The following is an 18,480-nucleotide window of genomic DNA, read 5'->3' as shown; positions in this document are numbered from 1 at the left end:
GGCACGCCAACGTTTGCAGATTTTACAACTGGTCCGTATAAGTGACGACACCTAGGCCCACCTACACAACATAATAATCAATATTGCAATGTTATCGGGAAAATTGAAGAAATCAATTCAAAAAATTTTTTTTCCATTAAAGGACATAAGAGAATTCTAGTAAATTACTGGATAGCTATGATTTTCTCAGCTTTTTATTAGAAACATCATCAGTCATTTAAGATTCCGTTATTTCAAAAAATCAAAGATTACATTAATTTTTTTATGTTACAATTTAAGAAAAGTAAACTACTAAGGCGTTCTATCATTATAATTAATGTTCAATCATTATAATTAACGTTCTATTTATTATAATTCTTCTGTTTTTACCATTACAACGTTGTAGTACAATTACAAAAAACAGAACGTTTAATTTAAATCGATAGCAACAAGTATCGATATTTTGCTTGCGATTTAAATATCGTTCTCCGTCTCGGTTAAACATCGATACCGGTTTCGACGCATCGCCGCAACAACATCGATACCATTTTTCTCTCGACTATTATCCCTAGGTCCAAGTGACTACGAGAATGGTGACAGTGTATGGTGGCGGCTAGTAGCGGCTGCCGTGAATGGGCGGCCAGAGTGCAACATGGCGGACTGCGAGTCGGAGGTGCACCGCTTGCCAGCCGTGAACCAGGACGGCAGTACGAGAAACGTAGCGGCGGCCGTGACAATGGTGAACAACAACGCGCGCGTACCACAGCATCCGCCGGCTGCCGGGTCAGATAAGGACCCGGTCGGCCAAGGGCCGCGATGTGTAACAATCTACAAAACGGAGACGGGCTTTGGGTTCAACGTACGCGGCCAGGTCAGCGAGGGTGGACAACTACGAAGCATCAACGGCGAGTTGTACGCACCGCTGCAGCATGTCAGCGCGGTGCTACCGCGGGGTGCTGCTGAGAAGGCCGGTGTCCGCAAAGGCGATCGTATCCTAGAAGTGTGAGTAGAAGGATGGTCCCTTCCACCCGCGTTCCCGATCCGTACTCACCTCTCTTGGTGAACCATCAGAAGCGCTCGACTCCGACAGCCACTTTGACGAAAACGCGATGCGCTACGACACGGCTCCAATGCGGCTCCGATTAGAAGAACGTTCTATGCTAAATTACACCAATTTGAATTGGAACAATTTATAACTGGAGCTCGAAGAATCAGACGCGAAACGCCGCGTTGGTCTTGGCGCGTTTCGGAATGCTCGAATAAACGTGCGATGTTGGATGTATTTACGCGCAAATACTAAGTATGAGACTGTTAGATGAAAAAATTGCAAAATAGATAACTAAGAAACAGGGATGTAGATCAACGCTTTGCTACTTTAAAATAAAGCCAAAGTTTAATTTCTATAGTCCAGCATGGGTTATAAATTACTGAAGATTTAACTGTTATTTATTTTTTATTTAATATTTACACGGAAAAAAATGACGTATTAGCTATAACAATTGTCTACTTGAAAATAATCTTATTTATTCAACAAAAGTATGATGTATTTGTTCCATTAATATTGTGTCATTGAATCAACAAATTTGTTTTTAATTAGATTGTTATTGGATGCCATTAGTACTGCATCATTTTTTTTCATATACGAAATTTATTTCTGCTTTTTATACAGCATTTATATTGTGCTTGTCATTGTGACAGTGGTACAAGAAGGTACCCATATTAGAAACGTAGCACATTTTTCTTTAACAAGTTGATCCGAGACACAAATTTTTCATATCGAATACGAATGTTTCGATAAACTAAAGTAGAAACGATAGCTTGATTCTGAACTTTCATAGATGCTATTTAATGCTTTAAAATATTATTTATTATCTTTTATAACATGATATTTATTTTCTTTGTCAAGAAAAAATTATACTTCAATTTTTAATTAATAATTTTTTATTTTAAAAATTAACTGTAAAAAAAAAGAAAAAAAATTATAGCAAATAAAATCCAATAGAATTATAATATTCTGATAGTTCATAAAAGATAAATAAATAATTCTAAATAATAATTATAACTTATATTCCGTTAAATCGGGGTTTGATGTAAAACTTAAATATGAAGGAAACTTGAAATTTATTAAGAATAATTTATAATTGGTTAATATTATGTAGTTTAAATATTTTCTGCAACTTACGCGTTGTTTTTTTAATGATATTTAATGACATTTAAATATTTTTCAACTTGTGAAACACAATTTTAAATGGATCTTTGTTTTCGCTTTGTACAGTCGGAATTTCGCGTTTCGTTCATGCGATCAATGCTAAAAACTAGGTACATCCAAAGTTCGTGTTTATTTAAGATACTCTATGGAAATACATTAATGGCTCGCTAGCTATATACATATTCATCAAGGATCAGTTGCTTATATATCGTCGCTTGGCAACTAGCCCTGTTCGGTATCGTATGTGGCTGCTTAAAGATTACAGTTCTAACCAGCGCAGATATAAAAGGCAGATTTATGATCTCCCAATGCACTCAGAAATTTTGTAGAATATTAACAATCTCCCTTAAATTAGAGAATGTTTTAACGTAAATTATCTCTTTTCTAATCTTTTTTTAGAAGCAGGAACTAGGACTCAATTGGTGTTGAGAATTTTATCGCATTCTACGTCAGGAATATCGACTGGTCGAAATATTTATCGTGAAGCTTATCAGAAAATACAGGGGCGTCCCAAAGATACAAATTACACATTGCGCGTAACTTTTAGACAGGATAATTGGAGAAGATTAACCACGCTACCCGAAAATGCTGGCGAAATAGAGTTCCAAGAGAAGAGTACATGAGAGCAATACACATATACGTGAGCGTATCCCCTTTGCAAATTCTGATGTAAAAATGATAAAAACAGACATGCACGATGCGTGACGAATACATTCAATCTGTTTGACTTCTCGTTTACTAAGCTTAGCGACAAACTAGCTAGCGACAAACACGGTAGTTGTAAAATCTGTTGTGCTCACAAATTTCTGATCGGTTCCCATCGTAGACCTTGGCTGGGTTTCTGTATCGCTTACCAATAGTTTTCGGCGTCATTATGTATCGTTGCGCAGCTTTTTTACCATACAAAATATCTGCGCAATATGACATACCGACAACTATCGGTAAGCGATACAGAATTACACCCCTGGTTAATCAATTACTTCAAAAAATTTCTCGCTATTTATTAACTGATTAGCTGTCACGAGGAAGAGCCAATCTTAGGGAAAATAAATGTGCGAAATATATCTTCGAGTTTCATCTCGCCAGTTTCATTTATCACAGTTTAATCCCACAAGTAATAAATAAAAGTACGTAGCAGTACGTAAAAGTTCAGCATTACTTCCCTCGGCTATGCTGTTAAATTCATGTCAAATTATAACTAATTTGAGTTATTTTTAGTTATTTCTATAAGTCGTAATTACCCTCCCATTGAGGGGCAATGACGATTTATAGAAATATAACTTTACTTTCCGTAAGATTGGTTTTTCTTAGTGATAACTAATTAGTTAATAAATAGAAATTCTTTGAAATAATTGATTAACCAGGGCGTCTATTCTACAACTTGTTAAGACAGTAATGAGTACTAATCCCTGTATTCTGTAACTTGTTATGCAGTCATTATGAGTTTATAACAATTGCGCTGCTTTTTTACTATACAAAGTATCTGCGCAACTATTATTATGAGCACATAATGGTTGCATAACGAATACACAATACAGGGGCAGAGATGCTATTCTGTATCTGATAGTTGTCAATATCGTTATGTGTCATAAATTTAACTAAAACAATGGAGTTAAACAATTTGGCTCAAGAAAATGTATTAAATTTGATTCAAATTTAGTTCGTTATTTATTAAATTACATACATTAAATTGCGGACATTGTTACTTTGAAACTACAAAAATGGATTGATTTACATATTGATACACATAAAAGTTAAAAATAATCAAATGTTACCAGGGAATGGAAGTAACTCGTTACTTGTAACAAAGTTATAGTTATTTTTTTGATAATTTTATTGGTAACTGCGTTACTTTTTTTTTGGTAACTGTAATAGTAACGTAGTTACATTTTTTTTGTTACAGTTACTTTTATCGTTACTTTGATTGAACATAAGCCACTCATAGTGTTTGAAACTAAAAAAACATTCGTCCGCTGTGATTGGTGGTCGTCGATTTTTAAAAAATAAAAAAAAGAAACGAAAAATTACTTTCTCAAGCAACGGTAACCGTAACGAGTTACGTTTAAAAATCAGTACTAGTAACTATAACTTGTTACTTTTAAAAAGTAACTTTCCATTTCTTGAACATTATTTAACTCAAGAGATTGATTTATCTTTGATATCTAACCGTACAGCTTTAATGTTGAAAAGATTAAGTTACTAAATTATGATAAATGCAATGAGCGGACATCTTTATCGTTACAAGTTAACTGTTAGTTAACCAACTGTCTAAATTTGCTAGGTGCATTTACCATTTCCGTTGGCGAGGTCGTTAGCGCCATTGGATTTGCATACCCGATCATTAGCCACCCTGTGCACACAGTAATCGTGTTTCGTTTAATTAAAAGCTAATTTGCTTAAAATATTACCGCTCGGTTGAATTTATTTGCATAGAGTTTTATTTAATGATGTAGGTACATCCTGGAACGATTCATCCTTGATAAATTCGATTACTACGACGTTATAGAAAAACGCGGAACTAAAGCTAGGCTATACGTAGAATTGAAAGCTGATGACACTTCATATTGATCTCAAGGAATATACTTCTCACGCTTGTTTTAGATATGACGCAAATCGCGATGGCAAGTTAGATGAAATAAAGGGCTGCGCCGCGCTAAATCTTTATTTTGATAATCAACAATGGAATCGACTTATTAAAAAATCGAAGGAAGTAAATAACAACGTCACTTGATACTATCGGTGTATCGCAAACATCATCTCACATTTAACAATAGTCAAAATGATAAAGCGTAATCTACAATGTACTTTTTGCTTCCTGTTTCTTGCTTGTTACTGCTTTTCTATCTTTTTCTCTCTTTGCGACCGTTTTATCGACAATCATATTCCTTACCATATATTTCTTGTCTACTGCTCTAAGATTCTGTATAATTTTAACAATGTCGCGCTATTATTATGTTGTCGTTGCGCAACTTTTTATCGCATATAATATCTGTATAACGATAATATCTGCATAATGATAATATTGTATAACGTCACTATTGTTAAGAGTTACAAAATCTCAGTGTTGAGATTCATAAATTTTTATATCGGATGATAAAAAATAAAGAAATAGAATAGGACACAAAAAAGCAAGAGGTTAAAGGGGATAAAAAGCAAGAAACAGAAAGCAAAGAGCATATTTAGATTAAATTTACTTATCATATTTTCGCACATCGACGATCGGCGGCAAGTATATTCACGGCGCCTCGAAGGGCCAAGGTTCTCATAAACTTCGCGCGGTTCAAGGACGCGTATCTTTCAAGGGATCGGTCAATATTTCAGCAACGTCGTTTCGCGCAGTTTCTCATCTTGCAAAATTGAAAGATCTTTTTCCTCCGCGGCTCTCGGCGGCAACCTATCGATGCTTGAAGGAGACGGATTGGATGACCCGCCGAATATTCTCGCTCCGTCATGTCCTCCTCGAATACTCTCTTCCCGTTAATCACGGAGTATATCATCGCGTGAAACCGATCGAAACTCTTGCTTTCACTCGTCCAATTTTGCGGTTTCTGCCATCTATACTTTACAGCCGGCTTATGCCTACTGGCATTCGTCGCTTGCAGCGTAATCCGATATCTCAAAAGATTTTTGAAATGAGGCAAGTTTTGAAACTTTGGCCGATGCTTTTTTTACCTTTTAACCTTTATATATTCTGGCGACTTATTAAGGATTTTTTTAATGTTTCGTGATGGCTTATATAAGATAGATAGATAAGAGTTTTAACGATAATCGCGCGAGCTAGACGCCCCTTTTTTTATCTTTATATATTCTATATGACTTCTTTTCTTATGTTACGTTATCATGCTATTATCCTTAAGAGGCTTCATATGGTTTCCACAAAGTTATTTTTTACGCCTGCATTAAGCCCGTATTACACTACGGATTGAAGATTAAGGATTATGAATTAGAGATTAGAATTCGATCAGTCAAATAATTTAAGTATTTCAGAATGAATTTATATATATATGAATTTTGGAACATATATCGACTATAATGTGACACGGGATTTACGTAGCTCTTTCGCTGAAACGTATTTTTTCATCATCGAGGAAATCATACTCACCTGTAGCACAAACCTTCAAAGAATGTTTTAAAGATATCCAGAGAACATTCTTTGAGGTATCGTTTTATCCTTCTTTATTATTTGGTGAACGACAAGGACAAATGACGCATCATGTGCTTTATGCGTAACTCGGAACGCACCCTATGTCTTATAATAAGGACGTTCCCAGAACATCCCTCGGATAAAATGTGTTCTGTAGGCAGAAATAAAAACAGCTATATCAATCGAAAGTCAAGTTGAATTAAACAATGGACACATCGTAGCGTTAGCTGAGATCGCTGGACTCGAAGGTTTGACGATGATTCTCGTTTTAACGAGCGACGATAAGTGAATATTACATAAAAGAAGCCGCACTCGCTACACGCATCCGATAAAACGAACAGTCATTCATTCGGAATTGCGCCAATTATTAAACTTCATTAAGAGTTCTATTAACTTAGGCGCGAATCATTACGTCTTCCACGCTTTATTATCCCGGTCTGCCGCAATTAGCGGGCCCAGCCGTGCTTCGCGAATGAGCTTTCGGATAGCAGCATGGTCATGGTGCATTTGTAATCAGCTCGCGCGATCGCAGAGAAGGAAGCGATGCGCGTATCGCCAGACATAACACATTTTATATGATGTATTTGAATGCTTATAAACACCGTGTGCCTGTGTGTGCTCGCGAGAAAGCCCACACACTCGCCCACTGAAGCGAATTATCTTCCAACAGATTAGCATACGTGCAGTACCGTTATTGACCGATCGCCCGATCTAATTTAATCAGCTGAAAAATATCTTATTTCGGTGCCACATGCAGGACTTTAATACATGCTACTACTGAAAAAAAAAAAGAGTTTATATTTAACGAATTCGGAGTGTGCACTTAATGCTGTTCGTTAATTCTTCATTATAATTCTAACTTCAACGCTCAGGGGCGGGACCACAGAGTTTTGCATAATGCATAACGGATAATGTAGAAGAAAAATGAACCAATCAAGGTCCTTCGTTTCCTTTCTTTCCATGAAATCAGAAATTCTGATTAGTTAATGTTATCTGCCTTATACGTTGTGCAAGCGAGAAAATTCTTTTTATAACAATAATAATAACTGTTGCATGCATTTACAAATTAGATTTGAGCGATGCATGAAATTATTCAGATAATAATAATAATAATACAAATCGCGTGGCTAGCGAATGCCGAGGCGATAGCGATACAAGATCTAATCAGAGAAATTCAAAGTATGAACAGATTAGGTAAGGACATACGCAACAAATTTATGAAAAATAAGAGAAAATATACTTTTCTATCATGATGTTTAATATCGAGTATATATGTAGCGATTAAATTGTTATTTTGTATATTTAAATGTTTTAAAGTGTCATTATATTAGGCAATCAAATAAAGCGATAAGCGGGGCAATCCCGATGATCCCGAGTCGGAGGTCCAGAAGATAGATAACGTCTTACAATAGGATCCCACCCGGTACACGCGATAGCGAAGTGTATAAAGTACGCGACGCGCCTTCCCTCGCACGCAGACGTGGAAATCCGTGGTGGCTACATTCGTCGACCTCCAGGGAGAGTCGCGCCTCCGCGTGCAGACCAATCGTGACGGTCCTTTCACCGATCGGAATTCGAAGCTCGTGATAAAAAGGCCGATTACCGGTATCCTATTCCCTTTCGAGTGGCTGGAACTGGCGGACGAAAGCCGCTGACAACGTGCACGAGCCAGATTGGTCGGATCGCGACCTCGTCGAAGGCCCACCTTGCTCCTTTCGTCACGGAGACCTCATCGAAGGACCGGATGTGCGTTGTTCGAGTCGCGAGAATCGCCCCGCAGATCGTCATTCACTTGTGAATCTCTCGCGACAGCCCGGTGAACATTACGCGCAGTTCAACTCGTGATTAGCACACTGTCACGCCGATAAGAGTACTCCGCATGAAATATGTTGACGTGTTACATGACCGCGCTGCAATGCGAGTGGATCGAGAATCGCAAACGGTGGAATTCCACCGGTGCGCCGCAATCACAATTGAGGTCGGTTAAAATTGTAAATCGCGTGTGTCGGTGGCGAGAGACATATCACGCGAGAGGTAATAAATTAATAACGACGCTTCTATTTGCAGGAACAACGTTAACGTCGAAGGCGCCACTCATAAGCAGGTGGTGGATCTGATTAAATCAGGCGGCGATGTCCTCACCCTGACCGTCATTTCCGTGACGCCGCAGGAAGCGGAAAGATTGGAGCCTTGCGAAGATCTGAGGTAAGAACAATACTTGAACAGTTCCGGCTTAAACGCTATTTCGGTGCGCGACGAGAAATCTTGCTACTTAGAACAGCTTGATATCTTTCTCGACGATCTTATTATCGTAGCGATTATCTCACCGATATCACATTTGAAATAATAGCAATCTTGATGATTCTAATAATTAATAATTTCACAATTTATCTAGATTGATCGATTAAAACACACATGTATATATGTATGTGCTTTTAATCAATATATATTAATAGATATATATGTACAGGGTGTCCCAAAACTGACAACAAATATTTAAAGACACATTCTTTGTAATGTGTATTTTAAAATGAAAAGTTTAATATAAAAATGCCTGAAGATGTTAAATTTTATTATTGTCAAAGGCAAGAAGTTCAAGGAAGCACTTTTACATTGATTATCTTGCCATTCCTGAATGCGCGAAATTCTAACTCTGTCATTCGTAGTTTTTAAACTTTTCAAAACTGTTATAGCCTTGGCATTTTCGTATTATAGACTTTTTGTCTTAAAAAATATTAAAAAGGGTCTATCTTTAAAATATTTAGCGTTTTAGGACATCTTGTATATACACGAGCAGATACGCGCATACACGTAGTACAAGTATTAAATGTATTACATTTTTGTTTAGTTACGCATCGGTAGATTACAGCGAGAAGCGATCTCTGCCCATCAGCGTGCCGGATTATCACGTCCGCGAGAGGAAGCACGAGCGTTATGTAGTCTTCAATGTCCACATGGCTGGCAGGCACTTGTGCTCGCGTCGATATCGGGAATTCGCGGCGTTGCATATGGCACTGAAGAAGGAGTTCATAGGGTTCAACTTCCCGAAACTACCGGGAAAATGGCCATTCCAGTAATATCCTCATGCTTAATTTTACACATCGACGTAAATCGCATCAAGTACAGCCGCGAAATGAATGAATTCATTTAATATCATAGCGCATTTTATTATATAATCACACGATTATCGCACATTCTGCATACTTTTCTCTTGAAAAACAAGATACATTTTTTATTCATATTATGAAGGTTTGTTTTTATAGCTGAATTAAGATCTTTTTTTTTTTAGACTAATGACATCAAAAGCGAGAAGACACATATTTAATAAATGAAAATTCTTGCAAAATATATTAAAATAGAATTACTTTTCAATGAAACAATATTTGCATTTGACTGAGAGTACACTTTTAAAATATACCGAAAATTCTTTTTTTATTTCGGAATAGAATAAAATTATTTATCGCAATTTGATAACTGTCATGTACCTTATTTTGTTTTTTGATTATGTATAATTCCATTTTAAATATATGATTGTTTATTGATTAAGGAAATATAAGAGAAGTTTTCGGTATATTTTACAAATCTGTTCTATTGAATTGCAAATATTTTATTTTGAAATATTTACATTTTAATATAATTTGCAAGAGTTTTCTGCTTCTGATATCACAATCCAAGATGACTGCGGTGGGCAAACATTAGGACCGACAGAAAAGTCTTAGTGAAATAAATATATATCTATGTTTGAAATTTAATAAAAGCGAGGAGGAAAGTTCTAGTGTAATCTAGCAATAGAAAACAATCTTTAAGAATTCCTTCACTCTCATTACAGATTGAGTGAGCAACAGCTTGATGCAAGAAGACGCGGTCTGGAACAGTATTTGGAGAAGGTCTGCGCAGTACGCGTGATAGCGGAAAGCGATGCCATGCAAGAATTTTTGACGGATCGACTGGAGGAGGATGGCGATCAAGGTCCAGCGGTTGATCTCAAAGTTTTGCTACCTGATCGCGAAGTCGTCACCGTGACTGTTCCCAAGGCGGCGTCTGTGAAAGATGTCTACGACGCAGTTTGCTGCCGAGTAGGCTTGGACACAGAAACCGCGAAATATTTTTACCTATTTGAGATTGTCGAATACAATTTCGGTATGCGCCAAAATCATTTGTCATCTCATAAATTCTGAGTAAATTTACCGGACTTGCCCGCAACTTAATCAACTTAATAACCATTGTGTTGTAGAGAGAAAGCTGCAACCTCACGAACACCCGCATACTTTGTACATTCAAAATTATTCGACTGCCAGCGCAACGTGTTTGGCGATAAGGAGGTGGCTTTTCACTGTAAATAGGCCTCTGAGCGAACAGGCATTGACTTGGATATTTTGGCAGACGATCGATGAAGTGAACAGGGGTCATATAACTGCTGGAGAAAGACTGTATCAATTGAAAGCTCTACAGGATGCATCGAGAAAGCACGAGGTTTGTACTGAATGAAGGAAATCGCTTACAAATCTTAGATTAATAATACCATTGCATTTACGTGAAATCTTTGTGTTTGCGTAGTACCTAAAATTAGCGAGAGAACTCAGTGGATATGGCGACATTGTGTTTCCACATTGCGCGTGCGACTCAAGGAAAGAGGGCCACGTGGTACCAGCAGTAGGCATGGCGGTCTTCAAGTTGCATGCCGCGAAGGAAGATGGTACCCTGGAGTCACAGGTGGTCGAATTTCAATGGAGCACCATCACTCGGTGGGAAGTGGACGAGGATGGAATGGCATTCTGCTTCCAATACACGCGCCAGGACAATCGTCCACCCCGTTGGCTCAAGGTCTTCACTCCTTATGTAAGTACTTGATAATCTTTTCACGAATCAATTCGCAACTGCGAGCATAGTTATGACAAATATAAACTGCGCATTCCCTAATCTTGCTTTCTGAATTAGTTAAAAAGAATTAAACATATTGACATCTATTTTCAATTCTATTAGCATTTCTTTTCAATTCGATATCTTAAAGAGAAAAAGATAGATAGGATAGTTCATTTATTGATGTCCCAGGGCAAATTCTAAGAACAAACTTACAATTATAAAAGCAAAATGAAAATCGCATCAAAAAATACAAAAATAAGCAAATAATTAAAAGAAAGTAATATATTGTACAAGAAAAAGAAATAAATTAAATATACAAAAGAGAAGAAATACAAAATAAAAAATAAGTATATATAAAATAGAGAGAGAGAGAGAGAGAGAGAGAGAGAGAGAGAGAGAGAGAAAGAACGAGTGAGAGAAATATTCTTCAATTCCCTCACTTTTTCTAAACCGATAGTGACAACTTTTATAGGAATGCGCAGTCTATTCTTATTACATCTGTGACACGTGTAATTTCACGCAAACTCGCCACTCGATTTATTACCCTGATTGTACTTGCAGTATACGTTCCTCTCGGATTGCTTCGATCGAATAGCCGAAGAAGCGAAATGGGATGACCCAGGGGAATGACGTAACGTACGACGCTAAGAGGTATTCAATGTATAACTTTTGAGGATATATCCTTTTACAGGATATTTCGCACTCTCCGTAGTCGAAATTTTTTCTTATTAGAATTAGGACAGTCTTTAGAAACGGTTAACATAGGTCCTTTAGCATATCAAAGTTTTTCATCCGTTAGCTTTGCCGAACGTTTCCAATGCTGTATACCAAGAGAGTCCACGGTCATCATTGGAAAAATAAAACGTGTTTGTGCGGAATATAGATACATATACATCTCAGTGAAACAGTGCTGTTATCAGAGAAAAAATTCGATGGATTACTGCTCGCAAGCAATCTGAAACGAAAACGAAATGTAATGTATAAATTTAAAATTAGATTTATCATTGATGCCACGCTTGTCCATGATCTAGTGAAGGAATCTTGATATAGACCGGTATTTATAGTCCATTCTTATTTCAAGATCGTCTTAAGTAATATCTTAAGATGCTAATACGGTCCTCTTATTAGTTCGTGACATCTTAAGACTGTGCTTAAGACAGTAATTATTAATTAAACTTAAATATAAGAATGGTCTATCAATATGTAGCTTGAATTCAGTATGCAAGAAAATAAATCTTGTTTTATGCATCGATATAGCTGAGACTTTTGTTTTGTCGATGAAACACGTGCCGTTTTCTTCTTTGTTACGATGAACAAAATCGCGCACGCGATAACATATAAGAGAATTACATTAGTGTATAGATACATAGACTATTACTACGGGGATACGATCATATCCGCCTAGAGAAACTACCTATCCTTTTGGCCTATGAATTATTATGTATACGGCACGCAACTCGTTTTCTAACGAGAAAATCGATCGTCTTATGTAAAATGTTCCTCCTTCTTTGCCTAACAGACCCGAAACTCTCTTTCAATGGATCTGCGTATTGATCATGCGTTTAAAGAACAGAAATAATACCCTGTGCATTTTCTAATGTACAATATTTTATAAATAATCTGTCAATTTGTTATGCAGGATATTTTAAAACGGGAGGCGCCGCTTTCGCACGTTTATGAAAAATCTCAATAGTATCGACAGCGCGTCCATTTTATCGCTGTGATAGGTTTCATTCTTTGCAATTAAGAGTTTGTATAATGAGAAGCACTAGAAATCTGAAAAAGAAGAAATAGATACATATCATATTCACGGCTTTATTTTAAGCAGAACCGAATTCTTGTTTCTTTTCTTCTTTTTAAACTATCCTGTATAACAAACGAATTCCTAATGCACGTGTGGCTACAGCAGGTACCATATGTCCCGTAATCGATATATAATGTTATCGATCAGTCCTCTACACATTTTGTTAATTCATTAGTATGTATAGCGTACTAGCGTTGATAAAAAATAGAACAAACTGTACATATTAATGTTAAAAATATATACTTTTTGAGAAGAAACTTAGTTGTGTACGTGTGTATGCGTGTATGCGTTTTGATAAGATCGATAATTACTTGATCGCAAGATTAATTATAACTGGATGTGACATTGTGCTGAAAACGAAATGACGATCTGATTATAATGCGAAATTGTTACGTGAATTGCAAGTGAATCGAAGGATTGTAATAACAATCGAGAACTATTTTTAAATCGATGTTCTCGATTCAGAAACTTTATCCCGGGCTACTTCCCTTTAATGAATTTATAAAGATACTGTACAATAGAAAATGCAGCATTAATGCTCATCTCCGATTATATAATATAAGCATGTACGGAATTTAGTAAAAAAAGAAAGAGAAACGTAAAAACTTGGAACAATAATGCAATAAGATCGCGTGTTTTCCTCTACTATCTTATACGAAGAAAGAATAACAATACTCATTAATAATGTTAAAAGAGATATTGATAATAATAATGAGATATTAATTATAATAACAGCAAGTAAGAAAAAACATAAAAATAATGTTAGCACTACTCTACGTGTTACGGGATTTTGCAAAAGGCCGTAATACGCGTTTTGGCATAGATATCCACTTATAGAAAGCGAATATTTGGAGCGAGTTCTCACTTGCATATTATGTGCCCATGATCAGTCGTTTTTTCTCTTCTTTTGTTCTTCTTTTCCGTTCCTACGTATACATCCTGCCTTCTCGCAGTGCTTAAATCCACTCGTTCTAAACATGTCGCTTACTTAACTGCGAGCAGTTTTAGCAGATAATAAATAGAAAGATAAATATATTATTACCGTTAATGTTTTTAAACTTTATTCATGGAGTATCGAGCGCATGCGATGAACGGGAAATGTATGTGGCAATGTAAAATCCAAATGATGAGAGGAAAAAAAATATATATATATGCTTGCGACAGAGCATAGTTATAATACTGTTAATGATAATAGAAATATAGAACATAATATAGAGTAATTATATAATCGAACGCGCGAGTATCCGAGTGAACACACATACGAATCGATCAACATATGATGTGATATATTCGCGTGTGCACCTAGCTATTTGGTCGAGTGAACAAGACGATAATGGTTTCTATTGTTTTATCGATAGAGAGAGAGAGAGAGAGAGAGAGAGAGAGAGAGAGAGAGAGAGAGAGAGGAGATAAAGGTTTTTCGAAGGAACTGTGCAAAATCTGTGAATTAGCAATACGTACGTCCGAAAATGTTATTATTGATGATAAATAAATGAATGAACCTTGAATGAACCTTCGGGTAATCATCTAACGTTTATATAATTTAGCATCCGCAAACGAAAGAATTAGTTAGTTATGCAATTCTGTTGAATAATGTGTCTAATAATACTTTTGCACGATGTTTCTGATCTTTTTGATCAAACGATGTCGCTGAAATACGAGAAACTCGAAGGTCTCATTGGTTATCATATTACCGGCAGCAAAAAGATTCTCTCGAAATACACATCGAGACCTTTCGTATTTCATTGATCGGTGAAGTAATCGGACGAATAATTTTCGGATCGGAAGAGAAATTCTGTGGTATCTTGGAGCAGCCACGTGTTTGAAGGATGGCAATAATATTTATAAAAAGAACTGCGTGTGTGTTAATTGGTAGAGTTAATTGGTAGCGAGTATTTTTCGAGAAAATTGGAGTGATCGCAGAGAATACGTCCAAGTTGAATTTGTGACTTCTGATGCGAAAGATCTGAAAATAGTCGGATTAATGATATTTTGTACAGTTTTGTACAATTATCTTTATCTTGCAGTATTTTTATTACGATTGGGTCATTGCCTTATTGCAGCTTTAGTGATGTAAGTTGAACGAAAATTGTCTTTCATTTCAAGAAACTGTTCGATAAAAAAATTTCGCCTACTTTGTTTTCGCTTTTGTGAAATGTCTCTCACTAGGAAATTGACTAATTTGTTAAATAATTTATTATCTCGTTAATTAGCGTGTTAACGAGCCTGTCAAACACAGAATGGCGAATTAGGTAATATAATTTAATTATTGTTACAAGACCATATCATTACGGTTAACTCTTTAGATGTTAATTAAAATATTCTGTATAATCATAGTACGTAATAACAAATGCTCCAATTTACCGTATAACATCAGTTCGCAAAACATTTGCTGTAAAACTAGTATTTCGAATTAGCGAAAGAGATATTATTCGATTTCTTTATGAGCCATCTTATTGAGAAGCATATAATAAAAACAGAAGAAATAGAACTATTATTTCAGCCTTTTTTAATGACGTCTCTTACCTACTATTATAATACACGTATCATAGATAAAATAACGTGATAGTAGAACAATCTGTGTGATACAATTGTTATTATGTAACGAATAATTTCAAGTATATCTGACGTAAAGCACACTCGCATAAGCAAATAATAGAGGACATCAAGATGGAATATTTCGTTGTTGCTTTCTCAACGCCTATAAAAAAGAAGAATCGTCCAGGTAGAATCTTGAAAATGTTCATCGCAAAGTAGAGAGTTCTCAATAAAATCACCGTCGCCTTTTCTTCATTTTATCCACGTTCCCAAAAATATATAATAAAACAGAAGAAATAGGACTTTTATTTATGTCTCTTTTCGTTATGTATCCTACTATTACTATAATTACGCATATCATGTGAAAATAAAATAACGCGTACAATTCCCAGACATAAAATCAAACAATTTTAATTCGCGGGCAAATTGACAATAGAGCTTCCATAAGAGCATCACAAATACCACAGCAGGAATTAAAATTCGTATTTGAAATATTCCAACGGAATGCAGCCATGTAGCCCAGCAAAGGTGGATAACGCATGACGTCCCTCATTATAATTACTGCAATACTATCTCGGATTAAAGTCCCCGGTCATAAACTATGTAAGCACAAACAAACTCGAAGCTGGTCGTGTGTTCGCAAGATTATCATGTTCGTGCGCTAGCGTACAAAATAGTCTACACATTCTACGTAATGTACCTTTGTAACTGATGTATGCAGGCTCTCGCGTATACACACGACCTCGTATACGCGATACTGTTACATGCAAGACGGTCTCAGAAGATATCGCTAAGTGGCCGCCGATATACGGAACGACAGATCAGTTTAAGTCCACCTGCCCTGCAAGGTGGAACTCCTTCGTAGAGAAATCGTTTATCGGTGATCGCGGATTTAATCTAATCGCCAGCTTGACACTGAGACTAGCTGAAAAGATTGTTATAGCCTGAAAAAAATGGATCATATTAAAAGAAAGAGGAAGAAGACAGGTGGTGAAAAGGTAGTTGTTTAAGTCGAATTTTATGTGCGAATATGAAATTCCTTAAAAAATTTAATTGATATTTTAAACATTAAAATCCAAATTATATCTTTAATTTTTTTTTACATATTAAAATGTAGAAGATTAAATCTATTTTAAAATATTAAAAACTTAAAATATTAAAGTTACTTTTTTACTTTTTAATTTTATAATACAGAAAATTTAAAAACATCTTTAGTTTTTTTCTACACTGTTATAATAATTCATATAATATTCTGCATAATTAATGACAACTTTTCTTGTATTTCAAAAAGTTTACATTTTATCATAATTTTTATAATTCTTCCGCGGTAAATCTTCTTTATATCTCTATATAGTTAACGATTTGAATTTAATCACAAAAACGTATAAAATTTATAAAATTATAATAAGTTAAAGATAAATATTATATTTATTCGTAGGCTATTATCTTAACAAACACAGAATGCTAACAAAAGATTAAAATCTTTTTTGATTCGAAAAAATCAACCTTATCGATGACATTTATCAAGATAACAGCTGAAAAAAATTGACAGGCACAATATTAAATTATATTGATATGTTCTAGCTAATATTAAGTTGCCATTAAATCCAATTATATAAAGCAATATAATAACATGGCCGATATAATAATATAATATAATATAATTCTCAATGAATAGATTGTTTTATATAATTATATAACTGTCATAATCCGCGAGTTTTATTTGATTATTTGACATTCATCTTATTACAATTTTTATACTCATTCTGCTATTAAAAAAAATAATTATAATAATAAAAAACTTTATACAATAATAAATTACTTTATTTTCAATATTCCGTTTAATGTCAACTCTCAAATTCTTTTTTTATTTAAAAATGTTTTTTTATGTTTATCTTTAAATTCTAAACATGTATCACTTTTTTTATCATAAAGAGAGATATAACAAAAACTGACTTGACAAATGATTTATCAATACACTTAATAACTTCGTCGTCTGCAAAATGCTGTATTATTTGCTTACATACTGACCTGAATTCTTTAGAAATCAATTGTAAGTCTTCGGACACAATTCCAATATTTTACTGAAATCATCCACGCATCAGTTCATCAACGTTTTAATATGCTGTAGTAATGAGAACAAGTATCTGATTAAGAATTCTGATAATTGAAGAAAATGAAATACATGTCATAAAATGCATTATTCTCTCATTTGTATTAAGATAATATTAATTTTAAATGCTTTGAAAAAAATAGTTTTACGCACGGAACTCGAAGCAAATTATAACAATTAGATACATGAATTCGCATCAAAGGAAATTGACGCTGCAGAGACTTTTCTGTTCCGTAACGCTCTGATGGATAATATTTCATGCCTTAACCAGCTCTTCTTATTAGTCATGACATAACAATCACTTGTTATAGATTTATGCGTCATTACGTAATGAAGTTAGCAGAAACAAATCAGATTGTCAAACCGTTCCACGTGATTCATCTGTCTAGTCTATTCGGCAAATCGGTAAATGCCGATGACTAAAAGCGTTAAATTTGTTTGAGGAGTTACAATTATGTTTCAGGCAAATGATTCACGTTCAATAGCAAAAAACTAATGTGCTATTACAGTTATTACGCTCTAGGATGAGCACGTGCCATCATTGACTTAAACTTATGGACGCTAAAAATGATCCATCTATTCGATCGAATGAATCGGTTGGAAGTTATCATCAATGAGGAATAATACATCATGTTTTACTCGGGAAAATTATCTTTGTAGGCAAAAGATTTCGCAATAATTAAATAGAAAATTGGATCCCGCTGAAATGAATTAGTTTTCACACATAATGTAGATTCATATTGTGATGAACAAAAGATGTCATAGAAACTCAATAATGAATAGTTTCTGAATAATCAAAGGTATTCTGTGAGTTCAAATTTTAATACATA

At 35.1% G+C, this 18,480-nt stretch overlaps 2 protein-coding genes across 3 annotated transcripts in view; both read left to right on the top strand.

Annotated features, from left to right (window-relative positions):
- The first annotated feature begins 552 nt into the window (after window positions 1–552).
- LOC108752355 (sorting nexin-27) lies at window positions 553–12,294 on the top strand. Of its 2 annotated transcripts, XM_018493147.1 has the most exons (8): window positions 553–981; window positions 8,400–8,537; window positions 9,181–9,405; window positions 10,162–10,472; window positions 10,567–10,805; window positions 10,890–11,171; window positions 11,757–11,846; window positions 11,995–12,294. In XM_018493147.1, the coding sequence occupies exons 1-7, from the start codon at window positions 632–634 to the stop codon at window positions 11,823–11,825; spliced, it is 1,614 nt and encodes a 537-aa protein (XP_018348649.1). In that variant the 5' UTR covers window positions 553–631; the 3' UTR covers window positions 11,826–11,846; window positions 11,995–12,294. The 2 variants fall into 2 exon arrangements, with proteins under 2 accessions (XP_018348649.1, XP_018348650.1); XM_018493148.1 differs by lacking the exon at window positions 553–981 and adding an exon at window positions 7,821–8,310 and having other exon boundaries at window positions 11,757–12,294.
- Window positions 12,295–16,403: 4,109 nt separating this feature from the next.
- The window catches only part of LOC108752322 (uncharacterized family 31 glucosidase KIAA1161), a 17,039-nt gene continuing 14,962 nt past the window's right edge, over window positions 16,404–18,480 (top strand). Inside the window, exon 1 of the mRNA XM_018493091.1 lies at window positions 16,404–16,535. Within this exon, the coding sequence (XP_018348593.1) occupies window positions 16,491–16,535 (45 nt within the window). The 5' untranslated portion in view covers window positions 16,404–16,490. The remainder of the gene's footprint in view (window positions 16,536–18,480) is intronic.

The sequence above is a fragment of the Trachymyrmex septentrionalis genome, unplaced genomic scaffold, assembly GCF_001594115.1.
Source record: "Trachymyrmex septentrionalis isolate Tsep2-gDNA-1 unplaced genomic scaffold, Tsep1.0 scaffold6, whole genome shotgun sequence".
Taxonomy (NCBI): Eukaryota; Metazoa; Arthropoda; class Insecta; order Hymenoptera; family Formicidae; genus Trachymyrmex; species Trachymyrmex septentrionalis.
Note: the sequence above shows the minus strand (reverse complement) of the source record. Positions and strands in the feature narration are given on the sequence as shown.

Excerpts from the sequence above, each read along its gene's own strand:
- LOC108752355 (XM_018493147.1), top strand. The coding sequence starts at position 632 with ATGGCGGACTGCGAGTCGGAGGTGCACCGCTTGCCAGCCGTGAACCAG. Across the intron at positions 8,538-9,180 it reads GAGCCTTGCGAAGATCTGAG|TTACGCATCGGTAGATTACA; the intron begins GTAAGAACAATA and ends ATTTTTGTTTAG. Across the intron at positions 11,172-11,756 it reads TCAAGGTCTTCACTCCTTAT|TATACGTTCCTCTCGGATTG; the intron begins GTAAGTACTTGA and ends TTGTACTTGCAG.